Source organism: Acomys russatus, chromosome 28 (genome assembly GCF_903995435.1).
Source record: "Acomys russatus chromosome 28, mAcoRus1.1, whole genome shotgun sequence".
NCBI lineage: Eukaryota > Metazoa > Chordata > Mammalia > Rodentia > Muridae > Acomys > Acomys russatus.
The window spans coordinates 18,684,208-18,695,735 of record NC_067164.1 but is presented as its reverse complement, the minus strand read 5'-3'; the positions used below and the strand labels follow the sequence as shown (position 1 = coordinate 18,695,735).

Here is an 11,528-nt window from a genome sequence, read left to right as displayed (position 1 = left end):
GCTCCTGGCCCATAATGCCATTCTCCTCCTGGTTTGAATAGACTCACACCTTGGGCCACAGAACCCCTTGTACGCTGTCATTAAAATAGGACAAATAGAAATCAGTTCTTGTAATCAGCAGGTTTGACATTAAGGAAAACCACCTTAAAAAAATATCTTAAAAATCCTGATTATGTAGCTTAGTAAGTGTATTTAGCTCAAGTCCTGTATGGGATGGCAGCATGAAATTGGTTTTGAAGTGTCTTAGACTCTGGACTGACTTACTTACAGGTTTGAGAACTGTCAATAAACTGGCGAAGATGACAGGCAGCCGAGAAGTCATCACTGACTGAGCCGCCAGAGGCGCCCTCCTGGGGAAAGTGTTTGATGAAGGATAAATGTGGTAAGATCTGAGCGCCATGGGAACTGGGAGCTCTCATCCAGTTCAGCACAAGTTTAGAATGGCCACTGGTCTTTATAAACATCGAAGGCTGGAGAGATGACTGGGTGGGTAAAAGTGCTTGTTGCACAAGCCTAAAGACCCAGGTTCGAGCCTCAGAACCCACATAAAGTTGTTGCCTAACGTCTACACACACACTATGGCACTGACACCCAGCAACACATCATAGACACACCAGCATGTCTATACACAAATACATACACACAAAATAGATTAAAAATCAGATGAGAACAGAAGAAGAGGCTCACAAAAATCTCCATATTCAATTTGACTATCTTTGGAATTCTTCATTAAGGTTTTCACAAAATACAAAGCTCAAACGTAACTGTCTACATCCACCACAAAATAGAATCAAATAAGTGGCTAGCACACGGACATAGTGATCTTTTTCATTTTTAAAAATATAAATAACAAAAATGTCCAACATTTTACAGTTTCCTTAGCGTGTGTCTTTTTAAGGCTTCGTGTTGCAGACTGGTCCTTCGACCCCTGTCATCACGGGGCGCTGCCCACCAGCGAGGAAGGCCGCTGTGGCTACATTCCTGAGGGTGGCACATGCTTATCAACGCCGCTCCAGCCCGTGGAAACCTGCACACCACATACCCATCGGGCTGCAGTGTCATTAGCTTCCCTTCTACTGCACAGTAAAGACAGAGCGTGGAAGGTTCCGGCAGCATGCAAGCTCCAAGAAGACCAACGTGAGAGGCAAGATGGGGATTCCTAGACACAATCTCTCTGTCTCCCTTTTAACCAGGAAGCCCCCAGTAACCCCCAGTTCCAACTGCAGTCTGCAGCGAAACACTTTCCAGGTTAAATAGTGTCGACAGTGGTGTCTTTCGGTTGGGGTCTTTCGGGTTAAAGGGGAGAGGTCAACGTTGGGAAGATGCCACTGATTGCAGAGCCGCCCCCAGGAGCCACAGGGCTGGTGAGGGCTGCGGGCAGGGAGATGGCCCCTGCCTTGGGCCTGAAGTCCGAGGGAAGTGACTCCAGCAGACACTTGACCTGCTCCTGGCCCAGCTTGATTTTGTCATCCAGCTTCCGCTGCTCGATGAGGAGTGTGGACTTCATCTTCACAAAGTGCTGGTAGTCCTGCAGCTGCTCGGCCGACAGGTAGCTGGCCAGGATATCCAGCACCACACGCTCCCGCCGGTCCAGGTTGTCCTTGAGCTCCCGAGCATCCTCGTGCTGCCCGGCCAGAACCTTCCTCTTCTCGGTCAGAGAACTCTGTGGGGGGGGGGGGGGGGGGGGGGGGGGGGAAACAAGCATTTGAGTCGGGAAGCATATGGGCCAGGATCCTGCATGCAAACCCGTGCTGCCCTCAACAGTGCTAAGGGTGTGTGTGTGCGCGCGCACATGCGCGTATTTAAGTTTATTATCCTTATGTCAAACATCGTGTGGTGGTTAAACGGCTGTGCTAACCTTACCTTTTCAGGCCTACACTTACAGAGTCCACCCTCAACGTCTCCAGGGTATGTTGTATCCCCTGGGGATGCGTTAGATCAATTCTCAGCTACCTTCTCCACCTACTGGTTAGAGCTGGAGAGATGGCGCAGTGGTTAGAGCGCCAGCTGTCCTTCCCCAATCACCTGGGTTGGAGTCCCAGCACCCACGTGGCAGTGACAATAACCTCTAGCTCCACTACCAGGACATCCCATGCCTGCTTCTGGCCTCTTCAGGCAATGTCCTCATGTGGTCACACACATATACACACAGGCAAAATACCCATATGTTATAAAAGAAAAATAAGTGAGCTTAAAAAGTGTTTTAACCCCCTGTAGGCAGGGCCCTGAAATCTGTGTTTTAACAGGACTTGCCAGTGATTCTTTAAAACAATAACAACTGTACAAGTTTTGAGGACCCCTCCATCCACAACAATGAAAATATATTTCTGATCTCTAAAGAAATCACCCCCCCTCCCCTCCCAGGTTTCTTCTTGGGCCTCTAACCACGAATAAAGTTCTACTGGACAAAGATGCTGATGACATGTTTCTTACAGCGGCTCCCCTCTTTGAAACTATTCCATAATAAGCCCTTTGTAAAAATTGTCAGTTAAGCTGTTTTTCAGACGTTGCAGGCCAAAATGACTGAGAAAATGTAAAGTGGAATTCAGTCATGAAGTCCAGGGACTGAGTACCCCTCAGTACAAATTACCTTATCTAGGATTATCTGATGCTCATGTGACTCCGCCTCAAATTCTGTAATCTAGCCTGTCCGATCTTTTTGAGACAGGCTCTCACTCACTATGTAGCCCTGGCTGGCCTGGAACTTGCCTTCTAGGCCATGCTGAACTTGAATTCAGCGATCTGCCTGCCTCCGTCTCCCCAAGGGATTAAAGGCGTATGCTACCACCATGCCCAGCTGGCTCCCAAGACTTCTTCTAATAATAACGCCTCGGAACAGTAGAAGGACAAAAAGGTGAATTCTGCCAACATCTCCTTCTCACAGGTTCTTTCCCCTGATCAGAAAAAGGCCCAATGCAGTCTGGAGCCCTGAATTAATGAGCAAGCCGCATCTGACTGACCCACCTTAGGAAAACCTGAGGCCACATGCTGAGCTCCGATTCTTAAGGGTATCAAATCCTCGCACATTTCTCATGAGTGTCTCAGACAAGACGCTGAGATTCTGAAGGCCTGGGGGCCATTCCTCTCCTACCCACTACCGGCCGCTGCATACCAACACGCTGGACTTGGCACCAACTGGGTCACCTTTCCTCTTCTCTACTGTTACTTTTCGTTTCTTAAAGAGCCCGACTGCTAATGCTGGTGCAACATGCTAAAGATTTGGGACACTGCACCCGGTGCATGCTGCACACTAAAACCCGGTGTCTGTCACATCGGTGCTGTCCTTCCAGGTGGAGGATAGCAGAGTCATGCCAAGGCACCCTCCATGGCCTGGGCCTTTCTTGCGGATTCCCTGGAGCTGCTCATCCCTGCTGTTCCATGGTTCTTGTCTTGCTTAGCAGTCTGTCTAGCGTGCTTGTCCATCTGTCTCTTAAGTGGCTAATACTATATTTTTACCTCTTTGAGGAGGCAAGGGAGGAGGAGGCAAGGGAGGAGGAGAAAGCCTTGGGTCCTGTGCATCTACTTTCCTGAGTGCTCTTTTAGCCCTCACGTCAGCATCGCATCTTGTACGGAAGATGCTCTCTCAGCTCCACAGTGACTGTCACCTGTGTCTAATGGCGCCTGCCTCTATGGACACGGGCTCAGAGGGCAACCCGCAAAGCCACATACCCTTTCTTCTTTACTTGCGTCTTCACCAAGGCCACTGAGGACGTTCTCCACGCGGGCCAGGCGTCCAGACAGGGACAGCAGCAGGTTGACAACCTTGTCCAAGTCCCCTATGAACATCTTGTACTTGTCAAACTCGTTGGGTTTGCAGAGCTTGCTGATCAGGGCTTCCACCTCTTCCCCCAGTGCGTTGTTCAACTTGATGTCCATGAGCAGACTCCCCTTTGCTTCCTGGAGGGTCTCGAGCTTGTGGGTGAGGCTTCCTATGAGCTCGGCCTGGAACAACAGGAGAGACGCATAGCGAAGATGAGCCGGAGCTGTGAGGTAAGGTGCACAGACACCTGCTAGCCCCACTTGGCCTTCAAGACTCAGCTAAAAGTGCCTTTGCTCTATGAGGACTGATGATTTAAATCAGAACTTTCTTTTTAACCTTTCCCTGAATATCTACAACTGCCATCCTTTGGTCCCGTTCAGTGTTCACCGGCCAACACCTAATTACACATAACCTTGTCGTACAGTTCTGTCTTTCTAACCGGGTTGTTAATCTCTCTCTCAAAGTCCTTTCATTCTTATTGGGTGCCATCCCACGAGCAAGAAGACAGGAGCAGGGCGAACATCTTTCACAAGCAGAAGCCACGAAAGGGGCATAAAGAGACTCGCCCATGGTCTGAGAGCCGAGCTGAGTAACAGCTGACCTGATACCGTGCACAATCACTATGTGCTCTATGCCATATGGGCAAGTCTGTCTTGTTCAGTTTCCCAGTAACAGATAACGGTTCTACCACATACAGCAGGGGAGGGTGAGAGTTGGTGAGGTGTCCACCTAAGGCACACACCCCACACTGATGCCAGAACTTTATTGGCAAGTCAGCCAGTTTTGCCTGGCTTTGTTTAACTAAATCTGGATCTAGTTGCCACGGCTATGTAATCTAAGCCCCTAATTATAAATTTCCATACTTACAAGGATATGTTTGTGTTGTGTCATTTTGTATGTGTTGCTGTTGTTTCTTACAATCTCTGGGGGGGGGGTCTTATTATATAGCCCAAGTTTGCTTGGAAGAGATTATGTAGACAACACTGGCTAGGAACGTACAGCAATTCTCCTGCCTCTGCCTGGTGAGTGCTGGGATTAGAGGCATGTAACACTATGCCCAGTCTTGGAGATGGGGAAGGCAAAGAGGAGGGAAAATCACTACGACTGTTCTGCTCTGGACCCCGTCATGGTCAGGGAAGCATCTGTACAACCTGCCACCTGAAAGCAAAAACTTCACTGGTTCTTTCTTTCTTTTCTTTTTTAAAGATGTATTTATTGGCCAGGCATGGTGGTGCATGCCTTTAATCCCAGCACTCGGGAGGCAGAGGCAGGTGGATCCCTGTGAGTTCAAGGACAGCCTGGTCTACAAAGCCAGGGCTACACAAAGAACCCTGTCTTGAAAAACAAAAACAAAGGATTTATTTATTATATATACAGTGCTCTGCCTGCATGTATGCCAGAAGAGGGCCCCAGATCTCATATAGATGGCTGTGAGCCATCATGTGGCTGCTGGGAATTGAACTCAGGGCCTTTGGAAGAGCAGCCAGTGCGCTTAACCATTGAGCCATCTCTCCAGCCCATTTAGCTGGTTCTTTGGTATCAGCAGGTTCACATATCCTTGAAATGTCCACACTCTGGCTTGAAAAGTGACATCCTGTTGTTTCAACTTTCCTAATCCCGATGGCTACAGGCAGCTAAACGGACACCTGCTGCCCTTCAGTGGAAAAGCTGTCCAGTGTTTAAGCATTTCACTTCTCAACCAAAGACTGAGCCCAGGGTAGCACCAGTGGGAGGGAATATTATTGAATTTAATTATTTAAATCAAATAAATTAGGTTAATTATTTAACTTAATTATTTAATTTTCTCTACTACCCCACCCCCAAAAGCACCTCTCACTGGCAGCCTCCATGGCAGCAGACACGACTACAAAATTGCCCGCTAGTGCTGAGCTCGGGTAAGTTCGTATGAAGAGAAGAGGGGCAGGCAGACGACACTGAGGTGGGAAACAGCACACACTGTCAGGTGGTCCAGGGCTTCCCTGCCAAATCCTATTACTGCACGAGGATGGCTGTTGTCACTGAGATGTCAGCCCTGGGGTTTTTAACCTTGTAGGTACAGCTGCCAGGATGGGCACTCTGAACCCTAACCCTAACCCTTAGCCAGGCATGACGGTAAACTCCTGGCACTTCGAGGAAGAAGGAACGGACGGCTATAAATTCAAGGCCTGGTCTGTATGGTGAGTTCCAGGACAGCCATGGTTACACACAGCAAGACCTTCTCTCAGAAAACCCAGGGTAGTCAAGATAGCCCAGCAGGTGGGGGTGCTTGTCACCAAGCAGAATACCCTGGACCCCCCTCCCCCATTCTTCTGCTAGGCTGCAAGGTATGCGGCTCTGGAGTCACGGTCCAAGTCTAGACCCTTCTGTCCTTCTGTCCAGACCAAGCTCTGGTTTCCTAAAGCACAGGTGCTGGGCAGAGCTGCAAGCACACAGCACGGAAGGCTGCACACACGCTGTATTTCATGGTACAGTGTACTGAGCCTGAACTACTGAGCAGGCACCTCAGTGACTCCTGCCTCACCATTACGTATGTGGATGGAATGCTTTAAAAAGAAAAATTCCACCAAATTTTTAATTATGGAGATTGGAGATTTGGGTTTGTGGATATTGGGGGTGGGGGTTCCTAAGCAACTGAAGGCAAAGGGAAATCTGGCTTGCTATAACTATTTCTTTGCCAGGAAGATCTTTGAACAAAAATCTGACTTCAATAGAATTCACTTAGGACAGGAAAAGGGAGAAGGGAAGAATTTTTAAAAATTCTTTACACATGTACCTGCTTGTCTCTGTGCACTGTGTGTATACAGGTGCCTTTGAAGGCAGATGGGAGAGTCGGCTCCCCAAGAGCTGGAGTTACTTCCGGGTGTGAGCCAGTCACGATGGGCACAGGGACCTGGACCCAGGTCCTCTGCAAGAGCATCAAGTGCTCTTAACCCCAGCCACCTCCTCAGCTTCACGAGAGAGAGATTTTTAATAACACACCAGTCTCTCGGGGGTGGGGGGCTACTTACCTTGTAAACCACTGCCATTTCCACACTTAGCTCCTCATCTTGACAGACCGTTAGCTCAGACTGCATGGGGTGCTATTTATAGGGGTGGTTCTTCTAAACATAGCCCAGCACATCCTCCCTCCCATCTCACCATCTGCACACGAGACATCCTGCTAGGCTTTTCCCTCCCTCGGCACTAGGTGAACACAGACTGAGTCAGAGACTGGCTCTGACGTGGTCACCATCAGGCAGCCCCCTGACCTGTGCCAGCACCTACCCACAGTAATGGGATAGCACCACCTGCCTAACGCTGGCAGTCATGTCTTCTTCACTGAGCTCTTGCTCCGTGCCAGGCAGAAGTAGTGTATCTAACTGAACTGCTGCTTCGACAGCCCGCTATCACCCCAGCTGCACTGGTAGGCACGGTGAGCTGGACGAAGGGTACGGAACACGCCCCAGCCCGTGCAGTGAGTGTGGCACAGCCAGGCTTAAACCTGGGTGTCTGGCTCCAGTTAATGCTTTAAAATGCCTCATAGGAACGTTACAAGGCTCAGATGAAATAAAGCCTGTACGTGCACACTGGAAAGCAAACCTATTCACACGCTGTGTGTTCTGTGTATCTTCTGAAGAAAGTCCAGCACCGTTTGAAGGAGATGCCCGGCCTCAAAGGCAGACCCAGCTTCCCCACGGCAGCGCTGCCTGCCTCTGGCTTTGAGGCTGGTGCCTGCAACACTCCCCGAAAAACATCATCACAGAAACAGTTGGATTCTGTTGGCTGTTTTCATCTCAAGAAAAATTCAGCACTCTTGGCCAAGAGGCCGGGGACAGAGCGGAAGTCAGGTGTCTGCCTAAACGTGGTGTACCATTTCTGCCTTACAGGCTTGTTTCTTTGTAAATACAAGTTCCAGGACACCGAGATTAACTGCTGTCTTCAACCAAGCTTTAGAGAAGTCGGGGCAGTTTCAGGTAGTAACGAGACCAAAGCTCCATCCCACCCCATGTGACCTGATGAAAGCGAGGCACGGTAGTGTCAAACATTCCAGCACACTTGCCGCCAAGAATCCTTGCCCATCTCTCCTCCAGGCTTGTGACTATAGAGTGTCACCATATCTATCTGATATGGTCCCCTGGTGTCAGTTAAGGTCTGGTAAGAAGAGGAGAGCAACTGATCTGTAAGGTCAACCATCTTCCCAGAAGCTGCCCCAGCTTTCCCATCAGTCTGTCGGCAGCCTGGAACTGGTGCCCCCAACTGCCCCCCTCCCGCAACTCTTTCACACAGCTCTTAAACTGCTCCCTGGATGTCATATCCTACTTATGCGTTATGGCTGCTCTTTTTCTCCCCCTCCCACCCAACTCTAGACACAGCTGCCAGAGGGACTTTTCTGACATGACATGCCAACCTGTGCTGCCTTCTGCTGAGCCCTGAGGGTGACCTCTGGTGTAGGGCTAGGATGTCACACCCCGCTGCAGCTTCCCTCTTCCTCCTGTTATAATTAAAGCCCGAGGTTCTAAAGGCATTGTGAGATGTCAGCTTTGGCAGCAGACCGAGAGCACTGCACACCAACAACCCACATGGGGAGCATTTTCTGTCCTCCCCCCCCCCAGAGCAAACTGAGAAAAGCTTGTTTGTAGAGCCTGAGAAGGAGGCTTAAGGGAGCTGATGCGAGGAACCTATATGTGTTCTCTCCCCCCCGCCCCAGCTTTGTCTCCAAAGTGGCTCCACCTAGGGAGACTCACCACATAATGGTGACACAGGCACCCCAGAAACCTTCCTGGGAGCTGGAGGAAGGAACCCTGTCATCTAGACTGTGGAGACCCTACTACACTGTGGAGACCCTACTACACTGTGGAGACCCTACTACAGTTCCTTTTCTTTAAGAAACTACAACTGCATCAGCTGCTAGAGGTGAGAACACTTTCTAGCCGGAGGACTAAGAAATGGGTCCCTGGGGGCTGGAGAGATGGCTCAGAGGTTAAGAGCACTGACTGCTCTTCCGGAGGTCCTAAGTTCAATTCCCAGCAACCGCATGGTGGCTCACAGCCACCTATAATGTGATCTGGTGCCCCCTTCTGCCTGCAGGTGTACATGCAGGCAGAACACTATACATAATAATAAATAAATAAATCTTAAGAATAGGGCCCCTGGGAGCCAAAGACTGTGGGAGACCACTGGAGAGAAGGGAGCTGGGCCATATGATGCCTAAACTCCGCACGGAGTCTCACCGTTAAGCTGCACATGTAGGGAGAAACATTAAGGGTATAGCAGAGGGTCTGAGAACTGCATTGTGCCAGAAATGCTGCTCAAGGCCCAAACCAAAGCCAGAGGGGCACAGTGGGGACAGATCGCATTACCTCACAAAGGCTCTCAAATGGCTGGGTGGTGATGGCGCACTCCTGTTCACTCCTGTAATCCCAGCACTTGGGAGGCAGAGGTAGGTGGATCTTTACAAGTTCGAGGCCAGACAGTTTTACAAATCAAGTTCCAGGACAGCCAGGTCTATTCCACAGAGAAACCCTGTCTGGAAAAACAACAGCAACAACAAAAGGTTCTGCAAATGGAAGGGTGTTGGAGCTACTACCCAAAGGTGAAACAGAACTTCTGGTCTGGGCCTACAGTTATGAGGCCTGACTCAATCAACCTTCTACAGAGGACTGTGGCAGGATCCAGGGGCTCAGCTCACAGCACAGAATAAAATACAGTTACTCACGATATAAAGGACCAGAGAAGCAAGTCACAGATGCTAGACATGAGATAACCCAGACAGCATGATCACAGTCTTTGAAATGTTTTTGTAAGCCTTCTTCATGGTAAGAGCAAACACTCTCGAAGATGTGGGCAATGAAGAAACTAAAAATGGAAAGTTTAGAACTGAAACTTAAGAAAGACAAAAAAATAGCAGAACTGAGATAGGAAAGTGAACCTCATCGAGGTCAGACCAACCAAAATTAACCAATCTGAAAGGAAAAAAGTAAACAGAGCCTCAGGGATTTGTGGAGCGGCAGGAAAAGCTGTACAACATTGTATCACGGGGCTCCTAAGACAGGACTGATTATGTGTGAGATAGCTGAAGCATAAAAATGTTTTTAAATATAGTGGTTGGAAATACCCCAGCGGTGGTAAAAGGTATCTATCCACAGACTGGAGAAGCTCAGTGCACACACACCACGTGCTGAACGAAGGGACGCAAGAAGCCTCCACGGAGGAAGATCACATGTAAACGCTTGGAAATAGCTTCTCAGTAGCAGCAAAATAAATAAATAAATAGATAGATAGATAGATAAATAAATAAATAAGAAGCGACAACACGTCTACACACACGATGAAAGAATGATAAACCCAGACTTCTTATCCAGTGGGAATCCGCCTTCAGGGACGACAATGTCCTGGAGACACACAGATGGAACCATGACACAGCAGATCTAGTCTGCAGGGAACGCTGAAGGAACTTTTCTCAGGACGAGAGGGAGAAAGGCCAGGGGTGGGGGGTGGGGGGACCTGGAACTCCACAAGTGAAGTTCTGCAGCAGAAATGGAAGGTAGCCAGCGGAGGAGAAGCACCTGCTGACAGGCCCGCCAGCCACAGCAGCGCTCGGAGAGCAGTGCAGAATAGTTTTGAATGCTGCTGCGGTTCGTTTCACCGCGCAAGGTGCCAATACAGGTAGTGGTGGAATTCTGCATAACAAAAGAATAGGGCCCCACACAAAGCCCTATGTCCACACGTGAGCCCTAGCTGCCTAGTGCTATTTCCTGTGAGGATGAGTGAACCCTCTAAGTAATAAAGAGCGATTAAAACATAAAAGGAGGAGCTGGAGAGAGGGCTCAGTGGTTAAGAGCACGTGTGCCTCTTGCAGAGGATCGGGGGTCCATTTCTAGGACCCACTTGATGACTCAACCACCTGCAGCTCCAGTTCCAGAGGATCTGACACCCCCTTCTGACCTACACGGGCACCATGCGGGCAAAGCACCAATACAAACAAATTAATAAATCTTAAAAAAAAAAAAAACAAAAAAACTGAAGGAGCCAGGTGGGGGTGGCGCACGCCTTTGATCTCAGCACTTGGGAGGCAGAGGCTGGTGGATTGCTATGAGTTTGAGGCCAGCCTGGTCTACAAAGCGACAGTCAAGGCTACACGGAGAAACCGTGCCTTGAAAAACAAAAACAAAAACAACAAACAAAAACTGAAGGAGAAAAAGTAAGATGTACTTTGCCTCTTTGCTGCTGTAACGCAGAGATGTCTGCATGCAGTACAACAGGACAAAGTAAAGCGTCCAGTTAGAGAAAGGATGGTGGAGATCTGGCACCTTCTCCATGGCAGAGGCAAGTCCTCTGACTTCTGACCACACTGCTGACCACAGGGACACACCAGGAGCCGGTCAACAAAGCAGGGATCTGAACGAGAAGCCTTGGGTTCCTGGAATGGCTGTTACAGCATGCACCCTGAGTCCACAGCACTGAAGCAGGTAGGAAAATAAAAAATCTTCTGATGGGGTGTCTCTAACGCTCTCCCTGCTTCGTGTGTGTGTGTGTGTGTGTGTGTGTGTGTGTGTGTGTGTGTGTGTTTGTCCGTGTCCTGGTTTCATCCCCCGCATTAGGAAGAGGGCCTGAGGCGCGTACTGTAGATAGAATCACACATTTGCAGGTTCCTCCTGGCGTCAATGCCGCACGGGGGCGCACTTCCCCTGTGAATGAAGCAAGCTGCACAGGCCCTTTCGCAGAAGGCATGCCTGGGATCTATGGAGGGCTGCAGGCAAAAGGGGGAGGACGTTCCACCCTGCAGACA

At 49.5% G+C, this 11,528-nt stretch overlaps 1 protein-coding gene across 1 annotated transcript in view; it reads right to left on the bottom strand.

Annotated features, from left to right (window-relative positions):
• Nucleotides 1-1,286: 1,286 nt before the first annotated feature.
• The window catches only part of Shroom3 (shroom family member 3), a 117,042-nt gene continuing 106,800 nt past the window's right edge, over nt 1,287-11,528 (bottom strand). The window contains exons 9-10 of the mRNA XM_051170884.1: nt 3,670-3,942; nt 1,287-1,663 (exon numbers count right to left, since the gene is read on the bottom strand). Coding sequence (XP_051026841.1) covers nt 1,295-1,663; nt 3,670-3,942 — 642 coding nt within the window. The 3' untranslated portion in view covers nt 1,287-1,294. The remainder of the gene's footprint in view (nt 1,664-3,669; nt 3,943-11,528) is intronic.